The following is a 26,064-nucleotide window of genomic DNA, read 5'->3' as shown; positions in this document are numbered from 1 at the left end:
AGTGCGAAAATTAATATTAAAAATGCTAAGACAATTTTATGCGGGTGCTTAGATATTCATGTCAGAAATCTTGTGTGCATAGGGATTGAAAAGGAATTGCCCAAATGGATTGAAATATATTTTCACAACGAATGGACTTTCGCTCTTCTACAGTCTTGAATACATGGTCAATTTTGAGGGTGTAGAGAGAAGAAAGATTTTCAATGTCACAGTTTTATGTAAAGTTTATTGATAAAAAGTATATCAGAAATACAATGCTATCTCCAAATCATAGTTTAAGTATTGGTCAGTTTTAATTCTCTTGATATTATCCATTTCTCCAGCACTTTCCGTGCAGCTTGTTTCAAAAGAGACAATTGAAAGATGCAGAATCTCTTATTGCCTTTTAAACAAATAAATGTCTTGTTTTCATATATGATCTGAGAGTCCAGCATTCGTGCTGCAAATTTCAATAAATAGCCTGTTGCCATCTGTCATATATCAGGGAAGATAACACAGTAGTAATATATCAATCTGAGATATTCTTATGATTTCTAGTGACAAGACAAATAGGAAAAGATGTTTAACCATTTTGCTTGCTCCATATCTCCAACAGAGCATAAGGCAAATTCAATTTGCAATTGGGTACCATCAATAATCAAATAAACCTTTTAAAATCATCCTGCACAACTGACGGATCTTTAAAGAAAACAATAATATTTTTGCCAGATTCCATGTAATTATTGAAGTCTGTCCATTGTGTTGATCATTTTTATATCAATGCATGTAGGTAACTGGGAAAGAGTAGTACCTTGATGACATCATTATAAATAGGTCTGATGGTAACAATAGTTTTGTTGAAAGATATGAAGAATATTTATAATGTCAGGCTTCTGAGGACATGATATTTCATAAATTAGGTTAGGTCTGTCTTTTGCACACTGTCGTTTGCTTAAGTAATATATTTCTCACTTTCCTAGATTCAACCACTTTTGAAACCATAGAGCAAAGCATATCCACAGAGGAAAGTACAACATTCAGCCCATATCCATCTGAGTTTACATCAACCATAGCAGGTATCATCATTTTCAAATAGTCCCCAAAATTGACAAGGAATATCTCCTAATATCAAAACAATTGACAATTCAAACAGCTTTCCTTCAGTGTTTAGCAACACAGTGGTTATCAAAATATTCAGTGAAGAAAATTCTACCACTTTTTAAATATTAAAGGATGTTAAACAGTGCGAAAATCAATATAAAAAATGCTAAGACATTTTTATGCTGGTGCTTAGATGTTCATGTCAGAAATGCTGTGCGCACAAGGATTGAAAAGGAATTGCCCGAATGGATTGAAATATAATTTCACAACTAATGGACTTTACCTCTTCTATAGACTTGAATACGTGATCAATTTTGAGGGTCTAGGGTGGAGAAAGATTTTCAATGCCACAGTTTTATGTCATATTTATTGTTAATCAATCTATCAGAAATACTATAATATCTCTAAATCATATTTTATGATTTGGTTAGTTTTTGTTCTCTTGATATTTTCCATTTCTCCAGCAGTTTCCGTGCAGCCTGTTTCAAAAGAGACAATTGAAAGATGCAGAATCTCTTATTGCCTTTCAAACACACAAGTGTCTTGTTTACAGTTATGATCTGAGAGTCCAGCATTCAAGCTGCAACGTTCATTAGATAGCATGTTGCCATCTGTCATATATCAGGGAAGATAACGGAGTCGCAATATTTGAATCTGAAATATTCTTATGATTTCTAGAGACAAGACACAAAGGAAAGGGTGTATGACCATTTTGCTTGTTCTATGTCTTCAACAGAGCATAAGGCAAATTCAATTTGCAATTGAGTACTATCAGTACTCAAATATACCTTTTAAAACCATCCAGCGCAACTGACGGATCCTTAAAGAAATCAGTAATATTTTCCCCAGGTTCCATGTGATTATTGAACTCTGTCCATTGTGTTGAGAATTTCTATATCAAGGCATGTAGATAACTGGGAAAGAGTAGTACCTTGATGACATTATTATGAACAGACCTGATGGTAACAATAGTTTTCTTGAAAGATATGAGGGATATTTATAATGTCAGGCTTCTGAGCACATGATATTTCATAAATTAGATTAGGTCTGTCATTTGCACACTGTTATTTGCTTAACTAATATATTTCACACTTTCCTAGATTCAACCACTTTTGAAACCACAGAGCAAAGTATATCGACAGAGGAAAGTACAATGTTCAGCCCATCTCCATCTCGGTATACATCAGCCGTAGCAGGTATCATCATTTTCAAATATTCCCCAAAAGTGGCTAGGAATATCTCCTGCTATCAAAACAAATGATAATTCAAACAGCTGATATCAAAACAAATGACAATTCAAACAGATTTCCTTCGGTGTTTACCATTGAAAGATGCAGAATCTCTTATTGCCTTTCAAACAAGTAGATGTCCTTTTTTCATATATTATCTGAGAGTCCAGCATTCAAGCTGCAACGTTCATTAAATAGCATGTGACCATCTGTCATATATCAGGGAAGTTAACAGTGTACCTTGATGACATTATTATAAAAAGGCATGATGCTAACAATTGTTTTGTTGAAAGGTGTGAAGTAGATTTATAATGTCAGGCTTCTGAGGACGTGATATTTCATAAATTAGATTAACAGCAGTTATCAATATATTGAGTGAAGAGAATTCTAACACATTTTAAATATCAAAGCATGTCAAACAGTGCGAAAATTAATATTAAAAATGAAAGATATCTTTATGTGGGTGCTTAGATATTCATGTCAGAAATCTTGTGCGCATAGGGATTGAAAAGGAATTGCCCAAATGGATTGAAATATATTTTCACAACGAATGGACTTTCGCTCTTCTATAGTCTTGAATACATGTTCAATTTTGAGGGTGTAGAGTGGAGAAAGATTTTCAATGTCACAGTTTTATGTAAAGTTTATTGATAAAAAGTATATCAGAAATACAATGCTATCTCCAAATCATAGATTCAGTTTTGGTCAGTTTTAATTCTCTTCATATTATCCATTTCTCCAGCATTTTCCGTGCAGCCTGTTTCAAAAGAGACAATTGAAAGATGCAGAACCTGTTATTGCCTTTCAAACAAATAAATGTCTTGTTTTCATATATGATCTGAGAGTCCGGCATTCAAGCTGAAGTGTTCAATAAATAGCATGTTGCAATCGGTCATATATCAGGGAAGATAACACAGTAGTAATATATCAATCTGAGATATTCTTATGATTTCTAGTGACAAGACAAAAAGGAAAGGATAAATGACCATTTTGCTTGCTACATATCTCCAACAGAGCATAAAGCAAATCCAATTTGCAATTGGGTACCATCAATAATCAAATGAACCTTTTAAAACCATCCTGCTCAACTGACAGATCCTCAGAAAAATCAATAGTATTTTTGCCAGATTCCATGTAATTACTGAAGTCTGTCTATTGTGTTGATCATTTTTATATCAAGGCATATAGGTAACTGGGAAAGAGTAGTACCTTGATGACATCATTATTAACAGGCCCGATAGTAACAGTAGTTTTGTTGAAAGATATGAAGTATATTTATAATCTCAGGCTTCTGAGGACATGATATTTCATAACTTAGATTAAGTCTGTCATTTGCACACTGTTATTTGCTTAACTAATATATTTCTCACTTTTCTAGATTCAACCACTTTTGAAACCACAGAGCAAAGCATATCCACAGAGGAGAGTACAACGTTCAGCCCATCTCCATCTGAGTTTACATCAACCGTAGCAGGTATCATCATTTTCAAGTAGTCCCCAAAAGTGGCAAGGAATATCTCTTAATATCAAAACAAATGACATCTCACACAGCTTTCCTTCGGTGTTTACCATTGAAAGATGCAGAATCTCTTATTGCCTTTCAAACAAGTAGATGTCTTTTTTTCATATATTATCTGAGAGTCCAGGATTCAAGCTGCAATGTTCATTAAGTAGCATGTGGCCATCTGTCATATATCAGGGAAGGTAACAGTGTCCCTTGATGACATTATTATAAAGAGGCCTGATGGTAGCAATAGATTTGTTGAAAGATATGAAGTATATTTATAATGTCAGGCTTCTGAGGACATGATATTTCATATATTAGATTAACAGCAGTTATCAATATATGGACTGAAGAGAATTCTACCACATTTTAAATATCAAAGAATGTCAAACAGTGCGAAAATTAATATTAAAAATGCTAAGACATTTTTATGCTGGTGCTTAGATATTCATGTCAGAAATCTTGTGTGCACAGGGATTGAAAAGGAATTGCCCAGATGGATTGAAATATATTTTCACAACGAATGGACTTTCGCTCCTCTACAGTCTTGAATACATGGTCAATTTTGAGGGTGTAGAGTGGAGAAAGATTTTCAATGTCACAGTTTTAAGTAAAGTTTACTGTTAAAAAGTATGTCAGAAATACAATACTATCTCCAACTCATAGTTTCAGTTTTGGTCAGTTTTAATTCTCTTCATATTATCCATTTCTCAAGCATTTTCCGTGCAGCCTGTTTCAAAGGAGACAATTGAAAGATGCAGAATCTGTTATTGCCTTTCAAACAAATAAATGTCTTATTTTCATATATGATCTGAGAGTCCAGCATTCAAGCTGCAATGTTCAATTAATAGCATGTTGCCATCTGTCATATTTCAGGAAAGATAACACAGTAGTAATATATCAATCTGAGATATTCTTATGATTTCTGGTGATAAGACAAAAAGGAAAGGATGTTTGACCATTTTACTTGCTCGATATCTCCAACAGAGTATAAGGCAAATTCAATTTGCAATTGGGTACCATCAAAAATCAAATAAACCTTTTAAAACCATCCTGCTCAACTGACAGATCTTCAGAGAAATCAATAGTATTTTTGCCAGATTCCATGTAATTACTGAAGTCTGTCCATTGTGTTGATCATTTTTATATCAAGGCATGTATGTAACTGGGGAAGAGTAGTACCTTGATGACATCATTATAAACAGGCCCGATAGTAACAGTAGTTTTGTTGAAAGATATGAAGGATATTTATAATGTCAGGCTTCTGAGGACATGATATTTAATAAATTAGATTGGGTCTGTCATCTGCACACTGTCGTTTGCTTAAGTAATATATTTCTCACTTTCCTAGATTCAACCACTTTTGAAACCACAGAGCAAAGTATATCGACAGAGGAGAGTACAACTGACAGCCCAACTCCATCTGAGTTTACATCAACCATAGCAGGTATCATCATTTTCAAGTAGTCCCCAAAAGTGGCAATGGCAAGGAATATCTCCTACTATGAAAACAAATGTCAATTCAAACAACTTTTCTTCAGTGTTTGCCCATACAGCAGGTATAAAAATATTGAGTGAAGAAAATTCTGCCACTTTTTAAATATTAAAGGATGTTAAACAGTGCGAAAATTATTATTAAAAATGCTGAGACATTTTTATGCTGGTGCTTAGATCTTCATGTCAGAAATCCTGTGCGCCCAGGGATTGAAAAGGTATTGCCCAAATGGCTTGAAATATATTTTCACAACTAATGGACTTTCTATCTTCTGCAGTCTTGAATACAGATCAATTTTGAGGGGCGATAGTGGAGAAAAATTTTCAATGCCACAGTTTTATGTAATGTTTATTGTTAATAAATGTATCAGAAATACAATACTATCTCCAAATCATATTTTAAGTTTTGGTTAGTTTTCGTTCTCTTCATATTCTCCATTTCTCCAGCAGTTTACAAACATCCTGTTTCAAAAAAGATAATTAAAAGTTACAGAATCTCTTACAGCCTTTCAAACACGGAGAGGTCTTGTTTTCATTTATGATCTGCGAGTCCAGCATTCAAGCTGCAATGTACATTAAATAGCATGTTACCATCTGTCCCATATCAGGGAAGGTAGCACAGTATCAACATATGAATCTGAGATATTCTAATAATTTGTCGAGACAAGACACAAAGGAAAGAATTTTTGACTATTTTGCTTGCTCTATGTCTTGAACAGAGCATAAGGCAAATTCACTTTGCAATTGGGTACCATCAATACTCAAATATACCTTTTAAAACCATCCAGCACAACTGACGGATCCTTAAAAAACTGAACAATATTTTTTCCAGATTCCATGTAATTATTGAAGTCAGTCGATTGTGTTGAGAATTTTTATATCAATGCACTTAGTTAACTGGGAAAGAGTAGTACTTTGATGACATTATTATGAATAGACCTGATGGTAACAATAGTTTTGTTGAAAGGTATGAGGGATATTTACAATGTCAGGCTTCATGACATGTTATTACATTAATTATATTAGGTCTGTCATTTGCACACTCTCCTTTGCTTAACTAATATATTTCTCACTTTCCCAGGTTCAACCACTTTTGAAACCACAGAGCAAAGCATATCCACAGAGAAAAGTACAATGTTCAGCCCATCTCCATCTCGGTATACATCAGCCGTAGCAGGTATCATCATTTTCAAATATTCCCCAGAAGTGGCTAGGAATATCTCCTGATATCAAAACAAATCATAATTCAAACAGCTGATATCAAAACAAATGACAATTCAAACAGATTTCCTTCGGTGTATACCATTGAAAGATGCAGAATCTCTTATTGCCTTTCAAACAAGTAGATGTCTTTTTTTCATATGTTATCTGAGAGTCCAGCATTCAAGCTGCAACGTTCATTAAATAGCATATGGCCATCTGTCATATATCAGGGAAGGTAACAGAGTACCTTGATGACATTATTATAAAGAGGCATGATGCTAACAATTGTTTTGTTGGAAGGTGTGAAGTACATTTATAATGTCAGGCTTCTGAGAACATGATATTTCATAAATTATATTAGGTTTGTCATTTGCACACTGTTATTTGCTTAACTAATATATTTCTCACTTTTCTAGATTCAACCACTTTTGAAACCACAGAGCAAAGTATATCGACAGAGGAAAGTACAACGTTCAGCCCATCTCCATCTGAGTTTACATCAACCGTAGCAGGTATCATCATTTTCAAGTAGTCCCCAAAAGTGGCAAGAAATATCTCCTAATATCAAAACAAATGTCAATTCAAACAGCTTTCCTTCAGTGTTTTCCAACACAGCAGTTATCAAAATATTGAGTGAAGAAAATTCTGCCACTTCTTTAATATTAAAGGATGTTAAACAGTGCAAAAATTAATATTAAAAATGCTAAGACATTTTTATGCTGGTGCTTAGATCTTCATGTCAGAAATCCTCTGCACACAAGGATTGAAAAGGAATTGCCCAAATGGCTTGAAGTATATTTTCACAACTACTGGACTTTCTGTCTTCTGTAGTCTTGAATACATGATCAATTTTGAGGGGCTATAGTGGAGAAAGATTTTCAATGCCACAGTTTTATGTAATGTTTATTGTTAATAAATGTATCAGAGATACAATGCTATCTTCACATCATATTTTAAGTTTTGGTTAGTTTTAGTTCTCTTCATGTTCGCCATTTCTCCACCAGTTTACAAACATCCTGTTTCAAAAAAGATGATTAAAATTTACAGAATCTGTTATACCATTTCAAACACAGAGAGGTCTTGTTTTCATTCATGATCTGCGAGTCCAGCATTCAACTGCAATGTACATTTAATAGCATGTTGCCATCTGTCCCATATCAGTGAAGGTAACACAGTATCAACATATGAATCTGAGATATTCTAATAATTTGTCGAGACAAGACACAAAGGAAAGGATGTATGACCATTTTGCTTGCTCTATGTCTTCAACAGAGCATAAGGCAAATTCAATTTGCAATTGGGTACCATCAATACTCAAATATACCTTTTACAACCATCCAGCGCAACTGACGGATCCTTAAAGAACTGAACAATATTTTTCCCAGATTCCATGTAATTATTGAAGTCAGTCAATTGCGTCGAGAATTCTTTTATCAAGGCATTTGGATTACTGGGAAAGAGTAGTACCTTGATGACATTATTATGAATAGACCTGATGGTAACATTAGATTTGTTGAAAGATATGAGGGATATCTATAATGTCAGGCTTCTGAGGACATGATATTACATTAATTAGATTAGCTCTGTCATTTCCACACTGTCATTTGCTCAACTAATATATTTCTCACTTTCTTAGATTCAACCACTTTTGAAACCACAGAGGAAAGAACAACGTTCAGCCCATCTCCATCTCAGTATACATCAGCCGTAGCAGGTATCATCATTTTCAAATATTCCCCAGAAGTGGCTAGGAATATCTCCTGATATCAAAACAAATCATAATTCAAACAGCTGATATCAAAACAAATGACAATTCAAACAGATTTCCTTCAGTATTTACCAACACAGCAGTTATCAAAATATTGAGTGAAAAAACTTCTACCACATTTTAAATAGAATGTTAAACAGTGCTAAAATTAATATTAACAATGCTAAGACATTTCTATGCTGGTGCTTAGATATTCATGTCAGAAATCCAGTGTGCACAGAGACCGAAAAGAAATTGCCCAAAGGGCTTGAATTATATTTTCACAACTAATGGACTTTCTGTCTTCTGTAGTCTTGAATACATGTTGAATTTTGAGGTTCCAGAGTGGAGAAACATTTTCAATGACACAGTTTTATGTAATATTTATTGTTGATAAGTATATCAGAAATACAACGCATTCTCCAAATCATATTTCAAGTTTTGGTTAGTTTTAGTTCTCTTCATATTCTCCATTTCTGCAGCAGTTTACAAACAGCCTGTTTCAAAAAAGACAATTAAAAGTTACAGAATCTCTTATAGCCTTTCAAACACAGAGAGGTCTTGTTTTCATTTAAAATCTGCGAGGTCAGCATTCAAGCTGCGATGTACATTAAATAGCATGTTACCATCTGTCCCATATCAGAGAAGGTAACACAGTATCAACATATGAATCTGAGATTATCTAATAATTTGTCGAGCAAGACACAAAGGAAAGGATGTATGACCATTTTGCTTGATCCATATCTCCAACAGAGCTTAAGGGAAATTCAATTTGCAATTGGGTACCATCAATAATCAAATAAACCTTTTAAAACCATCCTGCTCAACTGACGGATCCTTAAAGAAATCAATAATATTTTTGCCAGATTTCCTGTAATTATTGAAGTCTGTCCATTGTATTGATTATTTTTATATCAAGCCATGTAGGTACCTGGGAAAGAGTAGTACCTTGTTGACATCATTATAAACAGGCCTGATGGTAACAATAGTTTTGTTGAAAGATATGAGGGATATTTATACTGTCAGGGTTCTGAGCACATGATGTTGCATTAATTAGATTAGGTCTGTCATTTGCACACTGTCACTTGCTTAACTAATATATTTCTCACTTCCTAGATTCAACCACTTTTGAAACCACAGAGCAAAGCATATCCACAGAGGAAAGTACAACGTTCACCCCATCTCCATCTGAGTTTACATCAACCGTAGCAGGTATCATCATTTTCAAATATTCCCCAAAATTGGCAAGGAATATCTCCTAATATCAAAATAATGACAATTCAAACAGATTTCCTTCGGTGTTTACCTTTGAAAGATGCAGAATCTTCTTATTGCCTTTTAAACAAGTAGATGTCTTTTTTACATATAGTATCTGAGAGTCCAGGATTCAAGCTGCAACGTTCATTAAGTAGCATGTGGCCATCTGTCATATATCAGGGAAGGTAACAGTGTACCTTGATGACATTATTATAAAGAGGCCTGATGGTAGCAATAGATTTGTTGAAAGATATGAAGTATATTTATAATGTCAGGCTTCTGAGGACATGATATTCCATATATTAGATTAACAGCAGTTATCAATATGTGGACTGAAGAGAATTCTACCACATTTTAAGTATCAAAGGATGTCAAACAGTGCGAAAATTAATATTAAAAATGCTAAGACATTTTTATGCTGGTGCTTAGATATTCATGTCAGAAATCTTGTGTGCACAGGGATTGAAAAGGAATTGCCCAGATGGATTGAAATATATTTTCACAACGAATGGACTTTCGCTCCTCTACAGTCTTGAATACATGGTCAATTTTGAGGGTGTAGAGTGGAGAAAGATTTTCAATGTCACAGTTTTATGTAAAGTTTACTGTTAAAAAGTATGTCAGAAATACAATACTATCTCCAACTCATAGTTTCAGTTTTGGTCAGTTTTAATTCTCTTCATATTATCCATTTCTCAAGCATTTTCCGTGCAGCCTGTTTCAAAGGAGACAATTGAAAGATGCAGAATCTGTTATTGCCTTTCAAACAAATAAATGTCTTATTTTCATATATGATCTGAGAGTCCAGCATTCAAGCTGCAATGTTCAATTAATAGCATGTTGCCATCTGTCATATTTCAGGAAAGATAACACAGTAGTAATATATCAATCTGAGATATTCTTATGATTTCTGGTGATAAGACAAAAAGGAAAGGATGTTTGACCATTTTGCTTGCTCGATATCTCCAACAGAGTATGAGGCAAATTCAATTTGCAATTGGGTACCATCAAAGATCAAATAAACCTTTTAAATCCATCCTGCTCAACTGACAGATCTTCAGAGAAATCAATAGTATTTTTGCCAGATTGCATGTAATTACTGAAGTCTGTCCATTGTGTTGATCATTTTTATATCAAGGCATGTATGTAACTGGGGAAGAGTAGTACCTTGATGACATCATTATAAACAGGCCCGATAGTAACAGTAGTTTTGTTGAAAGATATGAAGGATATTTATAATGTCAGGCTTCTGAGGACATGATATTTAATAAATTAGATTGGGTCTGTCATCTGCACACTGTCATTTGCTTAAGTAATATATTTCTCACTTTCCTAGATTCAACCACTTTTGAAACCACAGAGCAAAGTATATCGACAGAGGAGAGTACAACTGTCAGCTCAACTCCATCTGAGTTTACATCAACCATAGCAGGTATCATCATTTTCAAGTAGTCCCCAAAAGTGGCAATGGCAAGGAATATCTCCTACTATCAAAACAAATGTCAATTCAAACAGCTTTTCTTCAGTGTTTGCCCATACAGCAGTTATAAAAATATTGAGTGAAGAAAATTCTGCCACGTTTTAAATATTAAAGGATGTTAAACAGTGCGAAAATTATTATTAAAAATGCTAAGACATTTTTATGCTGGTGCTTAGATCTTCATGTCAGAAATCCTGTGCGCCCAGGGATTGAAAAGGTATTGCCCAAATGGCTTGAAATATATTTTCACAACTAATGGACTTTCTGTCTTCTGTAGTCTTGAATACAGGTCAATTTTGAGGGGCGATAGTGGAGAAAAATTTTCAATGCCACAGTTTTCTGTAATGTTTATTGTTAATAAATGTATCAGAAATACAATGCTATCTCCAAATCATATTTTAAGTTTTGGTTAGTTTTAGTTCTCTTCATATTCTCCATTTCTCCAGCAGTTTACAAACATCCTGTTTCAAAAAAGATAATTAAAACTTACAGAATCTCTTACAGCCTTTCAAACACAGAGAGGTCTTGTTTTCATTTATGATCTGCGAGTCCAGCATTCAAGCTGCAATGTACATTAAATAGCATGTTACCATCTGTCCCATATCAGGGAAGGTAGCACAGTATCAACATATGAATCTGAGATATTCTAATAATTTGTCGAGACAAGACACAAAGGAAAGAATTTTTGACTATTTTGCTTGCTCTATGTCTTGAACAGAGCATAAGGCAAATTCACTTTGCAATTGGGTACCATCAATACTCAAATATACCTTTTAAAACCATCCAGCACAACTGACGGATCCTTAAAAAACTGAACAATATTTTTTCCAGATTCCATGTAATTATTGAAGTCAGTCGATTGTGTTGAGAATTTTTATATCAATGCACTTAGTTAACTGGGAAAGAGTAGTACTTTGATGACATTATTATGAATAGACCTGATGGTAACAATAGTTTTGTTGAAAGGTATGAGGGATATTTACAATGTCAGGCTTCATGACATGTTATTACATTAATTATATTAGGTCTGTCATTTGCACACTCTCCTTTGCTTAACTAATATATTTCTCACTTTCCCAGGTTCAACCACTTTTGAAACCACAGAGCAAAGCATATCCACAGAGAAAAGTACAATGTTCAGCCCATCTCCATCTCGGTATACATCAGCCGTAGCAGGTATCATCATTTTCAAATATTCCCCAGAAGTGGCTAGGAATATCTCCTGATATCAAAACAAATCATAATTCAAACAGCTGATATCAAAACAAATGACAATTCAAACAGATTTCCTTCGGTGTATACCATTGAAAGATGCAGAATCTCTTATTGCCTTTCAAACAAGTAGATGTCTTTTTTTCATATGTTATCTGAGAGTCCAGCATTCAAGCTGCAACGTTCATTAAATAGCATATGGCCATCTGTCATATATCAGGGAAGGTAACAGAGTACCTTGATGACATTATTATAAAGAGGCATGATGCTAACAATTGTTTTGTTGGAAGGTGTGAAGTACATTTATAATGTCAGGCTTCTGAGAACATGATATTTCATAAATTATATTAGGTTTGTCATTTGCACACTGTTATTTGCTTAACTAATATATTTCTCACTTTTCTAGATTCAACCACTTTTGAAACCACAGAGCAAAGTATATCGACAGAGGAGAGTACAACGTTCAGCCCATCTCCATCTGAGTTTACATCAACCGTAGCAGGTATCATCATTTTCAAGTAGTCCCCAAAAGTGGCAAGAAATATCTCCTAATATCAAAACAAATGTCAATTCAAACAGCTTTCCTTCAGTGTTTTCCAACACAGCAGTTATCAAAATATTGAGTGAAGAAAATTCTGCCACTTCTTTAATATTAAAGGATGTTAAACAGTGCAAAAATTAATATTAAAAATGCTAAGACATTTTTATGCTGGTGCTTAGATCTTCATGTCAGAAATCCTCTGCACACAAGGATTGAAAAGGAATTGCCCAAATGGCTTGAAGTATATTTTCACAACTACTGGACTTTCTGTCTTCTGTAGTCTTGAATACATGATCAATTTTGAGGGGCTATAGTGGAGAAAGATTTTCAATGCCACAGTTTTATGTAATGTTTATTGTTAATAAATGTATCAGAGATACAATGCTATCTTCACATCATATTTTAAGTTTTGGTTAGTTTTAGTTCTCTTCATGTTCGCCATTTCTCCACCAGTTTACAAACATCCTGTTTCAAAAAAGATGATTAAAATTTACAGAATCTGTTATACCATTTCAAACACAGAGAGGTCTTGTTTTCATTCATGATCTGCGAGTCCAGCATTCAACTGCAATGTACATTTAATAGCATGTTGCCATCTGTCCCATATCAGTGAAGGTAACACAGTATCAACATATGAATCTGAGATATTCTAATAATTTGTCGAGACAAGACACAAAGGAAAGGATGTATGACCATTTTGCTTGCTCTATGTCTTCAACAGAGCATAAGGCAAATTCAATTTGCAATTGGGTACCATCAATACTCAAATATACCTTTTACAACCATCCAGCGCAACTGACGGATCCTTAAAGAACTGAACAATATTTTTCCCAGATTCCATGTAATTATTGAAGTCAGTCAATTGCGTCGAGAATTCTTTTATCAAGGCATTTGGATTACTGGGAAAGAGTAGTACCTTGATGACATTATTATGAATAGACCTGATGGTAACATTAGATTTGTTGAAAGATATGAGGGATATCTATAATGTCAGGCTTCTGAGGACATGATATTACATTAATTAGATTAGCTCTGTCATTTCCACAGTGTCATTTGCTCAACTAATATATTTCTCACTTTCTTAGATTCAACCACTTTTGAAACCACAGAGGAAAGAACAACGTTCAGCCCATCTCCATCTCAGTATACATCAGCCGTAGCAGGTATCATCATTTTCAAATATTCCCCAGAAGTGGCTAGGAATATCTCCTGATATCAAAACAAATCATAATTCAAACAGCTGATATCAAAACAAATGACAATTCAAACAGATTTCCTTCAGTATTTACCAACACAGCAGTTATCAAAATATTGAGTGAAAAAACTTCTACCACATTTTAAATAGAATGTTAAACAGTGCTAAAATTAATATTAACAATGCTAAGACATTTCTATGCTGGTGCTTAGATATTCATGTCAGAAATCCAGTGTGCACAGAGACCGAAAAGAAATTGCCCAAAGGGCTTGAATTATATTTTCACAACTAATGGACTTTCTGTCTTCTGTAGTCTTGAATACATGTTGAATTTTGAGGTTCCAGAGTGGAGAAACATTTTCAATGACACAGTTTTATGTAATATTTATTGTTGATAAGTATATCAGAAATACAACGCATTCTCCAAATCATATTTCAAGTTTTGGTTAGTTTTAGTTCTCTTCATATTCTCCATTTCTGCAGCAGTTTACAAACAGCCTGTTTCAAAAAAGACAATTAAAAGTTACAGAATCTCTTATAGCCTTTCAAACACAGAGAGGTCTTGTTTTCATTTAAAATCTGCGAGGTCAGCATTCAAGCTGCGATGTACATTAAATAGCATGTTACCATCTGTCCCATATCAGAGAAGGTAACACAGTATCAACATATGAATCTGAGATTATCTAATAATTTGTCGAGCAAGACACAAAGGAAAGGATGTATGACCATTTTGCTTGATCCATATCTCCAACGGAGCTTAAGGGAAATTCAATTTGCAATTGGGTACCATCAATAATCAAATAAACCTTTGAAAACCATCCTACTCAACTGACGGATCCTTAAAGAAATCAATAATATTTTTGCCAGATTTCCTGTAATTATAGAAGTCTGTCCATTGTATTGATTATTTTTATATCAAGCCATGTAGGTACCTGTAGGTACCATGTAGGTACCTTGTTGACATCATTATAAACAGGCCTGATTGTAACAATAGTTTTGTTGAAAGATATGAGGGATATTTATACTGTCAGGGTTCTGAGGACATGATGTTGCATTAATTAGATTAGGTCTGTCATTTGCACACTGTCACTTGCTTAACTAATATATTTCTCACTTCCTAGATTCAACCACTTTTGAAACCACAGAGCAAAGCATATCCACAGAGGAAAGTACAACGTTCACCCCATCTCCATCTGAGTTTACATCAACCGTAGCAGGTATCATCATTTTCAAATATTCCCCAAAATTGGCAAGGAATATCTCCTAATATCAAAATAATGACAATTCAAACAGATTTCTTTCGGTGTTTACCATTGAAAGATGCAGAATCTTCTTATTGCCTTTTAAACAAGTAGATGTCTTTTTTACATATATTATCTGAGAGTCCAGGATTCAAGCTGCAACGTTCATTAAGTAGCATGTGGCCATCTGTCATATATCAGGGAAGGTAACAGTGTACCTTGACGATATTATTATAAAGAGGCCTGATGGTAGCAATAGATTTGTTGAAAGATATGAAGTATATTTATAATGTCAGGCTTCTGAGGACATGATATTCCATATATTAGATTAACAGCAGTTATCAATATGTGGACTGAAGAGAATTCCACCACATTTTAAATATCAAAGGATGTCAAACAGTGCGAAAATTAATATTAAAAATGCTAAGACATTTTTATGCTGGTGCTTAGATATTCATTTCAGAAATCTTGTGTGCACAGGGATTGAAAAGGGATTGCCCAGATGGATTGAAATATATTTTCACAACAAATGGACTTTCGCTCCTCTACAGTCTTGAATACATGGTCAATTTTGAGGGTGTAGAGTGGAGAAAGATTTTCAATGTCACAGTTTTATGTAAAGTTTACTGTTAAAAAGTATGTCAGAAATACAATACTATCTCCAACTCATAGTTTCAGTTTTGATCAGTTTTAATTCTCTTCATATTATCCATTTCTCAAGCATTTTCCGTGCAGCCTGTTTCAAAGGAGACAATTGAAAGATGCAGAATCTGTTATTGCCTTTCAAACAAATAAATGTCTTATTTTCATATATGATCTGAGAGTCCAGCATTCAAGCTGCAATGTTCAATTAATAGCATGTTGCCATCTGTCATATTTCAGGAAAGATAACACAGTAGTAATATATCAATCTGAGATATTCTTATGATTTCTGGTGACAAGACAAAAAGGAAAAGATTTTTGACCATTTTGCTTGCTCGATATCTCCAACAGAGTATAAGGCAAATTCAATTTGCAATTGGGTACCATCAAAAATCAAATAAACCTTTTAAAACCATCCCGCTCAACTGACAGATCTTCAGAGAAATCAATAGTATTTTTGCCAGATTGCATGTAATTACTGAAGTCTGTCCATTGTGTTGATCATTTTTATATCAAGGCATGTATGTAACTGGGGAAGAGTAGTACCTTGATGACATCATTATAAACAGGCCCGATAGTAACAGTAGTTTTGTTGAAAGATATGAAGGATATTTATAATGTCAGGCTTCTGAGGACATGATATTCAATAAATTAGATTGGGTCTGTCATCTGCACACTGTCATTTGCTTAAGTAATATATTTCTCACTTTCCTAGATTCAACCACTTTTGAAACCACAGAGCAAAGTATATCGACAGAGGAGAGTACAACTGTCAGCCCAACTCCATCTGAGTTTACATCAACCATAGCAGGTATCATCATTTTCAAGTAGTCCCCAAAAGTGGCAATGGCAAGGAATATCTCCTACTATGAAAACAAATGTCAATTCAAACAGCTTTTCTTCAGTGTTTGCCCATACAGCAGGTATAAAAATATTGAGTGAAGAAAATTCTGCCACTTTTTAAATATTAAAGGATGTTAAACAGTGCGAAAATTATTATTAAAAATGCTAAGACATTTTTATGCTGGTGCTTAGATCTTCATGTCAGAAATCCTGTGCGCCCAGGGATTGAAAACGTATTGCCCAAATGGCTTGAAATATATTTTCACAACTAATGGACTTTCTGTCTTCTGTAGTCTTGAATACAGATCAATTTTGAGGGGCGATAGTGGAGAAAGATTTTCAATGCCACAGTTTTATGTAATGTTTATTGTTAATAAATGTATCAGAGATACAATGCTATCTTCAAATCATATTTTAAGTTTTGGTTAGTTTTAGTTCTCTTCATATTCGCCATTTCTCCAGCAGTTTACAAACATCCTGTTTCAAAAAAGATAATTAAAATTTACAGAATCTCTTATACCGTTTCAAACACAGAGAGGTCTTGTTTTCATTTATGATCTGCGAGTCCAGCATTCAAGCTGCAATGTACATTAAATAGCATGTTGCCATCTGTCCCATATCAGGGAAGGTAACACAGTATCAACATATGAATCTGAGATATTCTAATAATTTGTCGAGACAAGACACAAAGGAAAGGATGTATGACCATTTTGCTTGCTCTATGTCTTCAACAGAGCATAAGGCAAATTCAATTTGCAATTGGGTACCATCAATACTCAAATATACCTTTTAAAACCATCCAGCGCAACTGACGGATCCTTAAAGAACTGAACAATATTTTTCCCAGATTCCATGTAATTATTGAAGTCAGTCGATTGCGTCGAGAATTCTTTTATCAAGGCATTTGGATTAGTGGGAAAGAGTAGTACCTTGATGACATTATTATGAATAGACCTGATGGTAACATTAGATTTGTTGAAAGATATGAGGGATATCTATAATGTCAGGCTTCTGAGGACATGATATTACATTAATTAGATTAGCTCTGTCATTTCCACACTGTCATTTGCTCAACTAATATATTTCTCGCTTTCTTAGATTCAACCACTTTTGAAACCACAGAGGAAAGAACAACGTTCAGCCCATCTCCATCTCAGTATACATCAGCCGTAGCAGGTATCATCATTTTCAAATATTCCCCAGAAGTGGCTAGGAATATCTCCTGATATCAAAACAAATCATAATTCAAACAGCTGATATCAAAACAAACGACAATTCAAACAGATTTCTTTCAGTATTTACCAACACAGCAGTTATCAAAATATTGAGTGAAAAAACTTCTACCACATTTTAAATAGAATGTTAAACAGTGCTAAAATTAATATTAACAATGCTAAGACATTTCTATGCTGGTGCTTAGATATTCATGTCAGAAATCCAGTGTGCACAGAGACCGAAAAGAAATTGCCCAAAGGGCTTGAATTATATTTTCACAACTAATGGACTTTCTGTCTTCTGTAGTCTTGAATACTTGTTCAATTTTGAGGTTCCAGAGTGGAGAAATATTTTCAATGACACAGTTTTATGTAATATTTATTGTTGATAAGTATATCAGAAATACAACGCATTCTCCAAATCATATTTCAAGTTTTGGTTAGTTTTAGTTCTCTTCATATTCTCCATTTCTGCAGCAGTTTACAAACAGCCTGTTTCAAAAAAGACAATTAAAAGTTACAGAATCTCTTATAGCCTTTCAAACACAGAGAGGTCTTGTTTTCATTTAAGATCTGCGAGGTCAGCATTCAAGCTGCAATGTACATTAAATAGCATGTTACCATCTGTCCCATATCAGAGAAGGTAACACAGTATCAACATATGAATCTGAGATTATCTAATAATTTGTCGAGCAAGACACAAAGGAAAGGATGTATGACCATTTTGCTTGATCCATATCTCCAGCAGAGCTTAAGGGAAATTCAATTTGCAATTGGGTACCATCAATAATCAAATAAACCTTTTAAAACCATACTGCTCAACTGACGGATCCTTAAAGAAATCAATAATATTTTTGCCAGATTTCCTGTAATTATTGAAGTCTGTCCATTGTATTGATTATTTTTATATCAAGCCATGTAGGTACCTGGGAAAGAGTAGTACCTTGTTGACATCATTATAAACAGGCCTGATGGTAACAATAGTTTTGTTGAAAGATATGAGGGATATTTATACTGTCAGGGTTCTGAGGACATGATGTTGCATTAATTAGATTAGGTCTGTCATTTGCACACTGTCACTTGCTTAACTAATATATTTCTCACTTCCGAGATTCAACCACTTTTGAAACCACAGAGCAAAGCATATCCACAGAGGAAAGTACAACAATCACCCCATCTCCATCTGAGTTTACATCAACCGTAGCAGGTATCATCATTTTCAAATATTCCCCAAAATTGGCAAGGAATATCTCCTAATATCAAAATAATGACAATTCAAACAGATTTCCTTCGGTGTTTACCATTGAAAGATGCAGAATCTTCTTATTGCCTTTTAAACAAGTAGATGTCTTTTTTACATATATTATCTGAGAGTCCAGGATTCAAGCTGCAACGTTCATTAAGTAGCATGTGGCCATCTGTCATATATCAGGGAAGGTAACAGTGTACCTTGATGACATTATTATAAAGAGGCCTGATGGTAGCAATAGATTTGTTGAAAGATATGAAGTATATTTATAATGTCAGGCTTCTGAGGACATGATATTCCATATATTAGATTAACAGCAGTTATCAATATATGGACTGAAGAGAATTCTACCACATTTTAAATATCAAAGGATGTCAAACAGTGCGAAAATTAATATTAAAAATGCTAAGACATTTTTATGCTGGTGCTTAGATATTCATGTCAGAAATCTTGTGTGCACAGGGATTGAAAAGGGATTGCCCAGATGGATTGAAATATATTTTCACAACGAATGGACTTTCGCTCCTCTACAGTCTTGAATACATGGTCAATTTTGAGGGTGTAGAGTTGAGAAAGATTTTCAATGTCACAGTTTTATGTAAAGTTTACTGTTAAAAAGTATGTCAGAAATACAATACTATCTCCAACTCTTAGTTTCAGTTTTGGTCAGTTTTAATTCTCTTCATATTATCCATTTCTCAAGCATTTTCCGTGCAGCCTGTTTCAAAGGAGACAATTGAAAGATGCAGAATCTGTTATTGCCTTTCAAACAAATAAATGTCTTATTTTCATATATGATCTGAGAGTCCAGCATTCAAGCTGCAATGTTCAATTAATAGCATGTTGCCATCTGTCATATTTCAGGAAAGATAACACAGTAGTAATATATCAATCTGAGATATTCTTATGATTTCTGGTGACAAGACAAAAAGGAAAGGATGTTTGACCATTTTGCTTGCTCGATATCTCCAACAGAGTATAAGGCAAATTCTATTTGCAATTGGGTACCATCAAAAATCAAATAAACCTTTTAAAACCATCCTGCTCAACTGACAGATCTTCAGAGAAATCAATAGTATTTTTGCCAGATTCCATGTAATTACTGAAGTCTGTCCATTGTGTTGATCATTTTTATATCAAGGCATGTATGTAACTGGGGAAGAGTAGTACCTTGATGACATCATTATAAACAGGCCCGATAGTAACAGTAGTCTTGTTGAAAGATATGAAGGATATTTATAATGTCAGGCTTCTGGGGACATGATATTTAATAAATTAGATTGGTTCTGTCATCTGCACACTGTCAATTGCTTAAGTAATATATTTCTCACTTTCCTAGATTCACCCACTTTTGAAACCACAGAGCAAAGTATATCGACAGAGGAGAGTACAACTGTCAGCCCAACTCCATCTGAGTTTACATCAACCATAGCAGGTATCATCATTTTCAAGTAGTCCCCAAAAGTGGCAATGGCAAGGAATATCTCCTACTATCAAAACAAATGTCAATTCAAACAGCTTTTCTTCAGTGTTTGCCCATACAGCAGTTATAAAAATATTGAGTGAAGAAAATTCTGCCACTTTTTAAATATTAAAGGATGTTAAACAGTGCGAAAATTATTATTAAAAATGCTAAGACATTTTTATGCTGGTGCTTAGATCTTCATGTCAGAAATCCTGTGCGCCCAGGGATTGAAAAGGTATTGCCCAAATGGCTTGAAATATATTTTCACAACTAATGGACTTTCTGTCTTCTGTAGTCTTAAATACAGATCAATTTTGAGGGGCGATAGTGGAGAAAGATTTTCAATGCCACAGTTTTATGTAATGTTTATTGTTAATAAATGTATCAGAGATACAATGCTATCTTCAAATCATATTTTAAGTTTTGGTTAGTTTTAGTTCTCTTCATATTCGCCATTTCTCCAGCAGTTTACAAACATCCTGTTTGAAAAAAGATAATTAAAATTTACAGAATCTCTTATACCGTTTCAAACAGAGAGAAGTCTTGTTTTCATTTATGATCTGCGAGTCCAGCATTCAAGCTGCAATGTACATTAAATAGCACGTTGCCATCTGTCCCATATCAGGGAAGGTAACACAGTATCAACATATGAATCTGAGATATTCTAATAATTTGTCAAGACAAGACACAAAGGAAAGGATGTATGACCATTTTGCTTGCTCTATGTCTTCAACAGAGCATAAGGCAAATTCACTTTGCAATTGGGTACCATCAATACTCAAATATACCTTTTAAAACCATCCAGCAGAACTGACGGATCCTTAAAAAACTGAACAATATTTTTTCCAGATTCCATGTAATTATTGAAGTCAGTTGATTGTGTTGAGAATTTTTATATCAATGCACTTAGTTAACTGGGAAAGAGTAGTACCTTGATGACATTATTATGAATAGACCTGATGGTAACAATAGTTTTGTTGAAAGGTATGAGGGATATTTATAATGTCAGGCTTCATGACATGATATTACATTAATTAGATTAGGTCTGTCATTTGCGCACTGTCCTTTGCTTAACTAATATATTTCTCACTTTCCTAGGTTCAACCACTTTTGAAACCACAGAGCAAAGCATATCCACAGAGAAAAGTACAATGTTCAGCCCATCTCCATCTCGGTATACATCAGCCGTAGCAGGTATCATCATTTTCAAATATTCCCCAAAAGTGCCTAGGAATATCTCCTGCTATCAAAACAAATGATAACTCAAACAGCTGATATCAAAACAAATGACAATTCAAACAGATTTCCTTCGGTGTATACCATTGAAAGATGCAGAATCTCTTATTGCCTTTCAAACAAGTAAATGTCTTTTTTTCATATATTATCTGAGAGACCAGCATTCAAGCTGCAACGTTCATTAAATAGCATGTGGCCATCTGTCATATATCAGGGAAGGTAACAGAGTACCTTGATGACATTATTATAAAGAGGCATGATGCTAACAATTGTTTTGTTGGAAGGTGTGAAGTATATTTATAATCTCAGGCTTCTGAGAACATGATATTTCATAAATTATATTAGGTTTGTCATTTGCACACTGTTGTTTGCTTAAGTAATATATTTCTCACTTTCCTAGATTCAACCACTTTTGAAACCACAGAGCAAAGTATATCGACAGAGGAGAGTACAACGTTCAGCCCATCTCCATCTGAGTTTACATCAACTGTAGCAGGTATCATCATTTTCAAGTAGTATCCAAAAGTGGCAAGGAATATCTCCGAATATCAAAACAAATGTCAATTCAAACAGCTTTCCTTCAGTGTTTACCAACACAGCAGTTATCAAAATATTGAGTGAAGAAAATTCTGCCACTTCTTAAATATTAAAGGATGTTAAACAGTGCGAAAATTATTATTAAAAATGCTAAGACAGTTTTATGCTGGTGCTTAGATCTTCATGTCAGAAATCCTGTGCGCCCAGGGATTGAAAAGGTATTGCCCAAATGGCTTGAAATATATTTTCACAACTAAGGGACTTTCTGTCTTCTGTAGTCTTGAATACAGATCAATTTTGAGGGGCGATAGTGGAGAAAGATTTTCAATGCCACAGTTTTATGTAATGTTTATTGTTAATAAATGTATCAGAGATACAATGCTATCTTCAAATCATATTTTAAGTTTTGGTTAGTTTTAGTTCTCTTCATATTCTGCATTTCTCCACCAGTTTACAAACATCCTGTTTCAAAAAAGATAATTAAAATTTACAGAATCTGTTATACCATTTCAAACACAGAGAGGTCTTGTTTTCATTCATGATCTGCGAGTCCAGCATTCAACTGCAATGTACATTTAATAGCATGTTGCCATCTGTCCCATATCAGTGAAGGTAACACAGTATCAACATATGAATCTGAGATATTCTAATAATTTGTCGAGACAAGACACAAAGGAAAGGATGTATGACCATTTTGCTTGCTCTATGTCTTCAACAGAGCATAAGGCAAATTCACTTTGCAATTGGGTACCATCAATACTCAAATATACCTTTTAAAACCATCCAGCACAACTGACGGATCCTTAAAAAACTGAACAATATTTTTCCCAGATTCCATGTAATTATTGAAGTCAGTCGATTGCGTCGAGAATTCTTTTATCAAGGCATTTGGATTAGTGGGAAAGAGTAGTACCTTGATGACATTATTATGAATAGACCTGATGGTAACATTAGATTTGTTGAAAGATATGAGGGATATCTATAATGTCAGGCTTCTGAGGACATGATATTACATTAATTAGATTAGCTCTGTCATTTCCACACTGTCATTTGCTCAACTAATATATTTCTCACTTTCTTAGATTCAACCACTTTTGAAACCACAGAGGAAAGAACAACGTTCAGCCCATCTCCATCTCAGTATACATCAGCCGTAGCAGGTATCATCATTTTCAAATATTCCCCAGAAGTGGCTAGGAATATCTCCTGATATCAAAACAAATCATAATTCAAACAGCTGATATCAAAACAAATGACAATTCAAACAGCTTTCCTTCAGTGTTTACCAACACAGCGGTTATCAAAATATTGAGTGAAGAAAATTCTGCCACTTCTTAAATATTATTGGATGTTAAACAGTGCGATAATTAATATTAGAAATGCTAAGACATTTTTATGTTGGTTCTTAGATCTTCATGTCAGAAATCCTGTGCACACAAGGATTGAAAAGGAATTGCCCAAATGGCTTGAAGTATATTTTCACAACTACAGGACTTTCTGTCTTCTGTAGTCTTGAATACATGATAAATTTTGAGGGGCTATAGTGGAGAAAGATTTTCAATGCCACAGTTTTATGTAATGTTTATTGTTAATAAATGTATCAGAGATACAATGCTATCTTCAAATCATATTTTAAGTTTTGGTTAGTTTTAATTCTCTTCATATTACCCATTTCTCAAGCATTTTCCGTGCAGCCTGTTTCAAAGGAGACAATTGAAAGATGCAGAATCTGTTATTGCCTTTCAAACAAATAAATGTCTTATTTTCATATATGATCTGGGAGTCCAGCATTCAAGCTGCAATGTACATTAAATAGCATGTGGCCATCTGTCATATATCAGGGAAGGTAACAGAGTACCTTGATGACATTATTACAAAGAAGCATGATGCTAACAATTGTTTTGTTGGAAGGTGTGGTGAAGTACATTTATAATGTCAGGCTTCTGAGGACGTGATATTTCATAAATTATATTAACAACAGTTATCAATATATTGAGTGAAGAGAATTCTAACACATTTTAAATATCAAAGGATGTCAAACAGTGCAAAAATTAATATTAAAAATGCTAAGATATTTTTATGCGGGTGCTTAGATATTCATGTCAGAAATCTTGTGCACATCGGGATTGAAAAGGAATTGCCCAAATGGATTGAAATATATTTTCACAACGAATGGACTTTCGCTCTTCTGCAGTCTTGAATACATGGTCAATTTTGAGGGTCCAGAGTGGAGAAAGATTTTCAATGTCACAGTTTTATGTAAAGTTTACTGTTAAAAAGTATGTCAGAAATACAATACTATCTCCAACTCATAGTTTCAGTTTTGGTCAGTTTTAATTCTCTTCATATTATCCATTTCTCAAGCATTTTCCGTGCAGCCTGTTTCAAAGGAGACAATTGAAAGATGCAGAATCTGTTATTGCCTTTCAAACAAATAAATGTCTTATTTTCATATATGATCTGAGAGTCCAGCATTCAAGCTGCAATGTTCAATTAATAGCATGTTGCCATCTGTCCCATATCAGGGAAGGTGACACAGTATTAACATATGAATCTGAGATATTCTAATAATTTGTCGAGCAAGACACAAAGGAAAGGATGTATGACCATTTTGCTTGATCCATATCTCCAACAGAGCTTAAGGGAAATTCAATTTGCAATTGAGTACCATCAATAATCAAATAAACCTTTTAAAACCATCCTGCTCAACTGACGGATCCTTAAAGAAATCAATAATATTTTTGCCAGATTTCCTGTAATTATTGAAGTCTGTCCATTGTATTGATTATTTTTATATCAAGCCATGTAGGTACCTGTAGGTACCATGTAGGTACCTTGTTGACATCATTATAAACAGGCCTGATGGTAACAATAGTTCTGTTGAAAGATATGAGGGATATTTATACTGTCAGGGTTCTGAGGACATGATGTTGCATTAATTAGATTAGGTCTGTCATTTGCACACTGTCACTTGCTTAACTAATATATTTCTCACTTCCTAGATTCAACCACTTTTGAAACCACAGAGCAAAGCATATCCACAGAGGAAAGTACAACGTTCACCCCATCTCCATCTGAGTTTACATCAACCGTAGCAGGTATCATCATTTTCAAATATTCCCCAAAATTGGCAAGGAATATCTCCTAATATCAAAATAATGACAATTCAAACAGATTTCCTTCGGTGTTTACCATTGAAAGATGCAGAATCTTCTTATTGCCTTTTAAACAAGTAGATGTCTTTTTTTCATATATTATCTGAGAGTCCAGGATTGAAGCTGCAATCTTCATTAAGTAGCATGTGGCCATCTGTCATATATCAGGGAAGGTAACAGTGTACCTTGATGACATTATTATAAAGAGGCCTGATGGTAGCAATAGATTTGTTGAAAGATATGAAGTATATTTATAATGTCAGGCTTCTGAGGACATGATATTCCATATATTAGATTAACAGCAGTTATCAATATATTGACTGAAGAGAATTCTACCACATTTTAAATATCAAACGGGGTCAAACAGTGCGAAAATTAATATTAAAAATGCTGAGACATTTTTATGCTGGTGCTTAGATATTCATGTCAGAAATCTTGTGTGCACAGGGATTGAAAAGGAATTGCCCAGATGGATTGAAATATATTTTCACAACAAATGGACTTTCGCTCCTCTACAGTCTTGAATACATGGTCAATTTT

At 34.1% G+C, this 26,064-nt stretch overlaps 1 protein-coding gene across 1 annotated transcript in view; it reads left to right on the top strand.

Annotated features, from left to right (window-relative positions):
• The window catches only part of LOC134345925 (mucin-2-like), a 69,910-nt gene extending 67,569 nt beyond the window's left edge, over positions 1 to 2,341 (top strand). Inside the window, exons 10-11 of the mRNA XM_063047277.1 lie at positions 960 to 1,055; positions 2,181 to 2,341. Of these exons, the coding sequence (XP_062903347.1) occupies positions 960 to 1,055; positions 2,181 to 2,341 (257 nt within the window). The remainder of the gene's footprint in view (positions 1 to 959; positions 1,056 to 2,180) is intronic.
• The last annotated feature ends 23,723 nt before the right edge of the window (positions 2,342 to 26,064 follow it).

Source organism: Mobula hypostoma, chromosome 4 (assembly GCF_963921235.1).
Source record: "Mobula hypostoma chromosome 4, sMobHyp1.1, whole genome shotgun sequence".
Classification (NCBI taxonomy): Eukaryota; Metazoa; Chordata; class Chondrichthyes; order Myliobatiformes; family Myliobatidae; genus Mobula; species Mobula hypostoma.
This window is presented reverse-complemented; position numbering and strand designations above follow the sequence as displayed.